This window comes from Drosophila willistoni, unplaced genomic scaffold, assembly GCF_018902025.1.
Source record: "Drosophila willistoni isolate 14030-0811.24 unplaced genomic scaffold, UCI_dwil_1.1 Seg425, whole genome shotgun sequence".
In the NCBI taxonomy this organism is placed as follows: domain Eukaryota; kingdom Metazoa; phylum Arthropoda; class Insecta; order Diptera; family Drosophilidae; genus Drosophila; species Drosophila willistoni.
Window position 1 is genome coordinate 1,956 of NW_025814361.1, and position 10,783 is coordinate 12,738.

General features: G+C 38.7%; 1 protein-coding gene across 1 annotated transcript; it reads right to left on the reverse strand.

The window, feature by feature from the left end:
• Positions 1-6,271: 6,271 nt before the first annotated feature.
• Positions 6,272-10,281, reverse strand: LOC6646538 (dynein axonemal heavy chain 5). Its single transcript, XM_015177568.3, has 4 exons — positions 10,158-10,281; positions 7,892-10,103; positions 6,390-7,833; positions 6,272-6,322 (listed from the first exon to the last, which is right to left on the reverse strand). Exons 2-4 carry the CDS (start codon positions 9,166-9,168, stop codon positions 6,272-6,274), a joined length of 2,772 nt encoding a protein of 923 aa, XP_015033054.3. The 5' UTR covers positions 9,169-10,103; positions 10,158-10,281.
• Positions 10,282-10,783: the final 502 nt, after the last annotated feature.

Consider the following 10,783-nt stretch of genomic DNA (forward strand, 5'->3'; position numbering starts at 1 on the left):
TGTGAGATGCAATCCAGCCTGTGCTAAGATGTCTACTGTATTATTTTTAATGTGTTGAAGCTCGGTTATGCTATCAGCTCCGGTTAGCAAGTCATCCACATATATATATTTATATTTAATTCTTCTGATTTTGTTGGTCGCCATACAATGCGCTGAAATCTCCAGTCTCTTGGATCTACGACAAATGGCGAAACATCTTGGCTATGTCGCCTGTAAGTGCATACCTGTTCATACGAAATGATAGAAATGTTATAAATAGGTCTTATTGAATTGTGGGGCCATTTATTAATAGCCGAAGCATCACACACAAGTTTCGTAGTAACGCTGTGCGGACGCAACACGTAATGATGAGGTATGTAATAATGCGGTTCGATCTGGCTTGCAACAGATTTGAGAGATATGTGGCCAAGTGATAGATACTCGTAGATGAAATCTACATATGCTTCTTTTAAATGATCGTTGCGGTCGAGACGACTTTCTAAGGATTTGAAACGCCGTACTGCATTGTCGTAGGAGAATCCGAATTTCTCTGGGGGTTCCTTAAATGGAAGTCGAACTTGGAGTCTTCCATCCGATTTTACAATTGGCCTTCGCATTCCTGTTCTTCTTTGGTTTGCCGGTTACCAACAAACTCACAGTCTTCAATTTCCCAAAATCTTTTAACTAGAAGATCAAGTGATGGGTTGACGTGTACCAATAAACATTGTTGTCGAGGCCTTTCATTGTGTTGTTTCCGTCCATATTGTGTTGATTAAATATGTTTTCGCCCAAGCTTTGCTGACCATTGAGGATTGCTGCAAACATCCCATTCGTGTTTATTAAAATGTGTAACTTGTAGGGCTCGTTGAAATACGGATCGGCTAGATTGATATCCGTAGGTATGATCAAATTTGATGTATCGATATGCTCGTGTGGTTGCTGAGCACAAATTTTCCCAATAACGGCAAAGTTGGCGGACCACGTAAATGATGAATGCCTAGAACGTATTGTGGCAAACGCATTGTGTTTAATGCCTTGACTGCTTCCGGTAATGCCGCTAAATTCTTGGGATACGCGAGTCCTATCCAGATTTAGCCGCTTGGCAGTCTCTTCAGAACATGAATCTAGAAGTGCCCGTAAAGTATGTAATTGGCCAGACTTATCCATTACGTGAATCAATGCTGTAGGAAGCGTTCATTTTTTATCAGTGTTCGTTAATAACGAAGTGCTTTGTGAATTAGTTATTGGATTGACAGATTGAACCGAAGATAATAGGTTTTTTATAGGGGTGGAGGCGAATTGATGCAATAACGTGTGATGAGCCGATCGGTACAGTAGGGACAATCCTTGACGCGATGTCCAGTGGGCAGACAGTTAAGACATGCAATGGTCCGTTTGACTGTTTCGTATTTTTGCTGCAGCGATAACTCTCCAAATGATTTACAATTACTAACATAGTGTGCCGTCGAATTGTAGTGTAAGCATTGAAAGTTAATATTAAGGAATGCCTTTGACGTTGATGGTCGATTTCCTCCTAGTGAACTATTGCGCTGGCCGAGTTAACATGTCTGATGACTTTCTAGGAACTGGCAGCGGCGATGAAGAATTGTGCAGAATTCCTCCCACGTTAAAAGCTTGTCGAAGCTTTGCTTTTCGTCGTAGATGCCTTTGATATCATCATCATTCTTATGATGATTCTTAACCGCTGAACATTTTTCATCGAAACTGGGTAATTTCAGTTTAGGCAATAGTTGACTGTGAACCACTGTAGGAGACATCGAAGAACTCATATCCTCATCTGAATTACTGCGCTCTTTATCAATTACGTGCAAATTTTCAATTTGTGTTTGAATGAGTAATTTGCCTAAAATGAGATTCAAGTATTTGAAGTCTGCAGCCTAGTGTATCGGCATCTTCTTGGTCGCTGTAGCAATGATCTTTTCATGTAAATTTCAAATATGATTTTCAAACTGAGTCCGCTGGGATCTAAGATTTCTTTGTTTGTCTGTTCCCTTTGAGCTTATGGGATAATTGTACGGTTGACGCAGGGACTCACGCTTGGATATGTAAAGAGTGGAATGACAAACGACGAAAATATAACTGTTCGGTTTTCTCTTATTGGACATGTGCGAGTACAGTAATTGTTTGATTGAATACTTGCTGTTTTATTCCAATGTGGAGAGTTTGAACGTGATATCATATGCATTAATGATGTCGAGTGTCTCAACGGTTGTTTGATGATTGATTGCCTCTTGCAATCCCTTTTCGGAAACTTGTGTTCGCCTAAGAAAACATGAATCAACGAGTCCAACAACTTTAACTTAAAACTTAAAAGCAGAGACGGTAAGAGGTTTTTGATTTCTCGATTCTCGATTCGGGCAGCTCGAAGAGTACAGGGTTGCCCATATTCGACCGACCCATCTGAAGTCCCTGTATCTTTTGACAGAGACGTCAGATCCCTTAATGACATACCGCGTTGGAAGCGTCAGTCCAAGCAGATTTTTACCATGGAACAGTACACGCCACGCAAGCGCTCCCAAATTGTTGAAATTAACATTCAACAAAATAAGTCAGTTGTAAAAACTCAACGTGCGTATAAAAAATTATATATGAAAAATGCGTTCGCCCGGCTTAACGCCACCTGACTTCTTCTTGTGGGGATATTTAAAATCAAAGGTTTATATTAATAAGCCAAAGACCATAGAAGAGCTCAAGAACAACATTCGTGAGGAAATAGCCGTTATTCCAGCCGAAATGTTAGCTAGAACTATGGAAAATGCTGCAAAACGAGCACAATACGCCGTACAGTCTCAAGGCGGCCATTTCAGAGATATCATATTCAAAAAGTGATGTCAACAAATCTACTTGAGCCAAATAAAATTTGTGCTTTTCTTTGATTTAAAAAAAAAAAACATGGGTCCGTCGAATATGGGCAACCCTGTATTCTCCGTCGATCTGAAGTCCCCCCCAACTGCCGTCTTAGCCCCAGTAGAGTGTACTGCCGTGGTCTAGGGAATAGTCAACATCTGTCTCTTGTTCAAGTCCAGTGTATTGTTCACCTCCTCAGTACTGAGACAATACATATGTTTGAAGTTTTGCCGGACAAGGCAACCGAACTGCCGATGATTATAGGCCGAGATCTCCTGTACAAAATTAATATTAGACTTTGTAAACTTAAAGAAAAGAAATATGAAATAGAAGTTATAGTACTTATGAATAAACTTACTGAATGTATAAATACGAAACTCACTGCTGTTATAAGTCATTTGATATATTGAGGAAAGATATAGCGGTACTACCGCATGATAAGAAGGAGATTGTATCTGCAGAATTATTGTCTGATTCTCCCCTTCTAGGAACTTCTGCTGTACCTTCGGAAACACTGAATTATGCACTTACGGCTATAAATGCCATTAAAGTCCCTGCTGTCAATGAGTCAGAGTTCGATATAGAGCCCACTTTACGGGAAGAGCAAGCCCCAGACTTAAAGTCTATTATTTCTACTGCATAAGTACAGGTTGCCCCAGAGTTAGTTAAGCCCGTGAATTATGAGATGAAAATAGAACTGACTAGTCAAACTCCCGTTTTCTGTCGTCCCTGCCGTCTGTCGCACTACGAACGCATCGAGGTGCGGGAGATCTGTGATGATCTCTTGAAAGCTGGCATTATTCACCACAGTAGTTCCTTTACGCTGCCGCGATTGTCCCGGTACGTAAAAAGGACAACACCCTGAGAAAGTGTGTAGATTACCGCCCGTTTAACAAACTTACTGTTCGGGATCATTTTCCGATTTCTCTGTTAAACGATTGCATCGAACATCTGGGTGGTAAATCATTCTTCACTGTCTTGGACTTGAAGAATGGATTCCACCATATGAAAATGCATCCAGATTCAATCAATCTTTGATGATCTCTTGAAAGCTGGCATTATTCGCCACAGTAGTTACGTCTTCTACGAGGAGTGTCTCGAAGCCTTCCGAACCCTGAAGTCGAAACTATTTGAATCCCCCGTGTTGTCCATATATAACCCGAGGTCTGAAACAGAGTAACACTGTGACGCTAGTTCAACTGGTTTCGGAGCAGTGCTCCTCAAAAACAAACCGACGGTAAACTTCACCCAGTGTTTTACTTCTCTAAGACAGCCTCCGCCGCCGAATCGAAACTACATAGTTATGAACAAGAGACGTTAGCGATCGTATATGCCTTGAAACGTTTTGAGACGTACCTTAAGTTCATCGAATTGTAATTCCCTGGCGTTGACAGTGAGGGTCCACCGTTCCTCACTGTCAACCGCTAAAATTGCTCGCTGGGCCCTGCTGTTAGAAAATTACAACTACACGATTGTACACCGCTCGGGGGTTAGTATGCCCCATGCCGACGCTCTGATCAGAATAGAAACTGCCGCATACATTGACGATTTAAACCTCGACTTTCAACTGCAGTTAACTCAGAACCGGGACCCTGAGATTGTCAAACTCCGAGACGATTAAGAAAAACATGAAATAGCAGATTTCGAACTGCAAGACGGTGTAGTGTACCGTCTGTCCCCGAAGAGTGTACCCCAACTTTGTGCCCCTGCCCTTTGATACCATTCATACCATTCAAAAAGTATCTTCGGGTTGTCATTGACGCTTTCACTTAATTTGTGAAGTATGCTGTACCCTGCTGTCACTACTAATTCGCGTAGTTTTACAAAATTTGCCGCTTCCGTACTCCTATTCGGGATTGAAGAACGAGGCGTTGTAGTGGATGAACTAACCGAACGGTTGGGTGAGAGGACGGCGGAGATCGATGCCTCAGAGGTAGACGTCCGGAGAGTAGCCTTTCGTAACATTGTCAAGTCTCAAGAATATAATGCTGAGTATTATGCGAAGCATCACCTCCCTGCCGTTAGTTTTGATGAGGGGGACGGCCGAGTTGTAAGATGCCAGTTATTTATCAATTATGTCAAATGTTTACACATATATCGATGTCAGTTTTTTCAAGTATCGATTGTTACTAGTAAGTTAGTATTTTAAATATCGATTGTTAGTATTAAGTATTACTGGAAGTTGCCTCCTTCCGGCAACCCAAAACCAAGACAGACCCACTAGCTGCGTAAAATAATATAAATCGTTTGCCATCGCCAAATCAACTATCGTTTTAGTTAAATAATTGGCATATTATAATACATATATAAAATTCTCCCATTACGCAAAAATATCATTTTTAAAAGCAAAAAACGCAACGGGGGAAATTCAGCAACAAAAGACTGATTTACATGTAAGAATGGCGCAATTTCATCCAGAAGAGTACACAATCGTGTATCTACACGAGCTGAACGCAATGAAGCTATAAGATTACAACAATCGACAATACGACAATCACACTGTTTCACAGCCATTAGACCCAGAACGTTAACAACGACAACAACAACGTCAACCATTTACATCTGAGCCATTCCTGCGCCTAGCATTCCAGTATGTGTTCGATATTAATGCTGCTTCAAACGTGGAGTGCATATTGTTACATTCAATGCACTAGTTGTTGATGAAGTTGTTGGAATCATTGTTGACGATCATGGTTGACGAAATTGTAACTCAGATAACAAAAAATGTTCTCATATACCACGGGTCATCTTGTATAATAAATATTTTATTTTTAGTTACTTAATTTTATACTGTTTACTGGCAACTTTTTGGGTAGGTAAAACTTAAAATTAATATGTAAAACAAAGTCAATTTTATCATTTACTTGAATAAATGGCTAGCATTTTTATACCCTTGCAAAAATTGTATATAATTTTGGTCAGGAGTGTGCAACGCATAGAAGGAAGCGTCTCCGACCATATAAACTATACATATTCTTGATAAGCACGACGAGACGAGTTAAAGTCCACCCGTCCGTCCGTCTGGATCAGCGCAAACTCCTCCTACAACGTTAAAGCTACAAGGTTGAAATTTTCCATGTTTGTGTACACCGCACAGTTTTTATATCTCGGATTCAGCCGGACCAGTATATCATATAGATCCCATACAAACAGCAAATAACTTCTTTATTTTACACTTATACAAGACGATCTTGAAATATCAAATTAAATTTGGCACTCGTTTTAAGGTGTAATAAACTCACCAATATCAAATTTTATGACAAGAGCTCAGAAAATAACGAAGTTATTGAGAAAAGTCACTGTTCGTGACTGCCATTTGTATGGGAGCTATATGATATAGTGATCCGATCTGACTGAATGCGAGATATACAAACTGTGCAGTATATACAAACTTACGTGCAAAATTTCAATATAGCTACCGCTTTTACGGTCTAGGAGAAGTTTGCGTCGATCCAGACGATTTAAACTCGTCGTGCTGATCAAGAATATATATACATTATGGGGTCGGAAATGCTTCCTTCTATGCGTTCCACATTTCTCACCAAAATTAATATACCCTTTTTGGAACGGTATAAGAATAATTCTGTTTGATATAACTCACGTAATTTTGAGGGGTGCTTTAAAAAATATTCTTCAAGTTTTTCACGTTCAGAAAGCTCTAGGACTGCTCCCAAGGACCACATTAAAGAAAAGAGAAATAACCGTTCCAATGACTTTTCGTTATGTTGAGATATGTCCATTAGTAGCCCATCCATAATATCAAGCATTTGCCGAATATATATTGCTTCTAATATATGCATTTTTGGCAGAAGTCTAGATTGAAGAAAAGTATGGGCATCATCATATATAGCATCATAAAAGCGTTTAAAACTGTCACGTTCATCGGGATGCCTTATTAACCAAGCCTCCATATAAACTTTCCAACTTATTACGGAAGAACTAGTAAAAACCATTCCCACGCGACTAACGGTCGCTGGAGATGCATTGTCAACGTTATCTGGTTCAAAAACTAATTTAGAATTGTCTGCCATTTTAATACGATCTCCATTAGCTAACGTTAGAGTCTTGTTGTCGTCCAAAACTGAATTCAAATTTTCTATCCATACGGCGTCGACTGGTCCATCTAAAACAATCCAACAATGCTGATTATGGGGAATTTTTAGGGAACGACGCCAAAGCGTTGAGAATATACCATCAGTCCAGTCATTGGTTGCAACATCCAAGCGTCCAAACATTTGAGGCGCGGTAATAGCTTTTGGATTCATTCTCATTTCTTGGTGAAGATGGCTAATTTCGGTGAAACACCTTAGCATACATTGAGTGCAACTTGATTTACCTGATCCAGTTGGTCCCATTAACATCAGACCATGTCTAACAAGAGATGTCTCATATAATTGCACAACTTTTAAATTCCATTCGGGACTATTAACATATCCTAATTCATCGCAAGCTTTGACAATTGCTCTTTGTAGATCTTTATATACATTAGTTGTCAGTTTTATTCCAGGAAACATATCTTCCACAAGGGACACAAAAAGACCTTCATCTTCATCAATTAATTTGGAAACATTCATATCCCGTAACACACGCATGACGATTGTTTCCTCTGTGTCAAGTGGATTCGATCGTTTTTGTGACCCAAGTGTACGAAGCACTGACAGAATATTTCGAAGTCCGAAATCATAATGAACCTGTTTTGACAACTGTTCTTCGCATAGTTTATATAGGGTAAACATTTTCCGGGACAATATAATATTATCCTTGAACCCACAACTCGCCATTTTAACACGTATAATTATTTGACGATCGGGTACCATCATCGCCACTGTTCGGAACATTATTTTTAAATTCTCGGGAAGCTCCTGTCGACCAGCATATCCTGGATTCATTGTAATAAATATACCGAATTCTGGATTAAGAGAAACAACATCCCCATCTAAGAATATGAATAATGATCGTTTTTCCTTTCGAGCTGTCAAAACAATACTGTGGACAAGATGAGTACTCATTATACAAGTTTTCTAAAAAGAATTAAATAACTTACTATATTTGTTGAGCTGCCACAGAGAGCACAGGTAGTTCTATTCTATTAAACTCGTCAAAACAACCCCACGATCCAGACTGAGCTAGTCCCTTATAAATTCTGCCAAGTCCACGAAAATCCATCTGATCGGAACAATTGAAAACAACGACAAGTTTTCCAAGAGCACGTCCCATATCTTTTGTGGTTTCCGTTTTTCCAGTTCCTGCTGGACCAGCAGGTGCTCCACCCATACACATTCCAACAGCCTGTGCAAGAGTAATGTAGCAGCGATCTGTTAACGGTGTTATAGCCAGGCGTTCAGTAACACCGAGATACTCATTTTGGTACACAAAATTAACGTCCGTAATACCAACAATAATGTCATCATTGTCTTCATTATAATAAAATCGCGCCTGTTTTTGCCACTCAAAGTCGGCAGCAGATTTTACTCGTTGAATGCACAAATCGTCAAAAATGTCACGTTGGTGCACATGTATAGTAACCATTGTTTCGAACCGAATACGATCAAGTGATGTTAAATCTTTTACAGTTAAATCTATAAAGAAGTTCAACAAAACTAAAAACTTGTTGTTTGTGCGTTTCATAATTGTTTTGTCGGTGCGACACTTTCGTAATGCATATTCTGAATCCTTGGTCCACAAAAGCTGGACTCCCACTACTCCAGCTTGTCCACAAAATGTTGGAAATTCCTCAGAAAAATTAAATTCCGGGTCATTTAAACTTATTGCCATACCTGCAAGTACTGTTCGCATCGTATCTTGCATTTCCTTTAACAATCGTCCTAACCATAACTCAACACTACCAACGCATTGTATAGTGTTCTCGAATTTTACTTTCTCATGATTCATCGAATTCATGTTCTCAATAACATCATTTGTCTTTTCTTGAAAGTCAACTGTAGCAATGGCATCAAATATACTTAGAAGGTGTGGCTGTATTGAAGTGGGATCAGAAGCTTGGCCTAAAATCTCTAATAGAACAGGGTCAGACACAAAAAAGAATCGTGGAAACAGTAATCGTTTGGATTCCAGATATCCCGTTAAGCTTTTTTGGCATGTTTCCAGCTGATCTAATAACCAATTTAAGTTGGCAGATAGGGACTCGTCTCCAGTACAACATTCCACTGCATTGGGTATTTCTCGAGCCCGCATTAATATTTTAACATAACTCTTATCAATATTAGTAAAACGTTTTGCTTCCATAGGTAACTGCTTCGAAATATCTCCTCCAACAAATACAGCTTCTAAGTATATCCAAAGGTTTGTACCATTAGCCATTTTTCAAGTATATCCCCTGTGTTAACAAGTTTGGACAACCATAACTGAATTTCCTTTTTAAAGGGCCCATTATAACGGTTAGATGCCAAAGAATTCATTATCATTAAACTGTCTTCTAGGGATGAAATAATTTCCAATGTTTCAGCTCCCTTTAAAACTAGTTCTCCTCTGTTTTTGAACTGACCTAGTTGCAAGTTGACTACAGACCAATCAGAGATAATTTGTTTTAGTTTTGCCTCAATATCTAATTCTTTACTGGCTCCTACGCAAATATCTTCAACGTCCTCCTTGTATTTTAAAATTGGAGCTTCAAGTAATTTGCCAAGAGTAAATTTTGGATCTGTAGGATCAAATTCTGCTTTAAAAAGAGCGTTTAGGCGGACCCAATGACGTTCTTTCATGGCTTTATTTGTCATTAATTCAAGAAGCGGACATGTTTCATTAAAATCATCAATTTTTGTTTTTAAATCAATAAAGGCAGGCCAAGATTGCATTCCCTTCGGCAACTTTCTGCACCTCAACTGAAAATCAGCCAGCTCCGAACTTATTTTTTCTATATTTACTTCTGCCCATGAAATTTCATAGTAATCGGAAATAGCTTTCAACACTTGAATGTATAATGAGTATAAGCGATTAAGGTAATTAAACTCTCTTTTCCGTTGATGAAGCAACGGATATTCAGTAATCGGCAAACCAAATAATTTTTCTCCACTACTGTACATTTCGTATTTACGCCAAAGTTCATCAAATCGATTTTGAAATAGAAAAACTCGGTCACTAGCCTCTTTTGCTGAGATCCCTTCTACCATAGGTCCACTTGCTTCAAAGTCCCTGTTAAACTCATAAAATTCTTGTACAAAAGTAGCAATTCCTTCGTTTAACTCTCTAAGCAAAGGTTCCTCCATTTTTGAAATCCGATCTGACACCTTTTTGGCCTAAAAAATTATAATTTTAAAATATTTGATGTTTAGCAAATGTATTTTACTTACACTTTCTAGCATTTTGTTAAATAATACTTGAAGTCCCTCTACTTTATCGTAGTCCTCTTGTGGAACAAATACATTAAACAAGGAGAAAAGCGCATATGTATCAGTGATTAACTGCAGGTTTAAGTCCAATCTAAAGAAAATATAGAAAAATAAAACAAAGTAAATATAAATTTATTGATATTGATTTTTCTATCCTCAAGACTAGCCTAATTAAATACTACGCTTCGCTGGTCTAAAATCGACCATACAATAAGACAGTATTCAGACGACATACAAAGCAGACATTCGCAGAAATTAAATAATTTTTTCGCCGTTGCGTGTTTTGCTGGATATCTTTCCTAGTCCAGTATTTAATCTAAATCCTGTAGATACCGAAAGGGGACTAATAACATATTCTCGGGTTGGTCTGTTATTTCTATTGATATTTATTGTATTATTTTAGTCTTTTTAGCTTATTAACAATAAGGGTTTATTACATAACTTCACACAAACTTCGAACGTACTGCACACAAATGTGGTAGTACAGTTTAAACCTTCTCCGTCGCCTACTTTCTCAACCGCATAGCGATCATGCCTCAATTTCCCAACAACCCCAAAAGGTCCTAAATATCGACTCATAAGCTTAA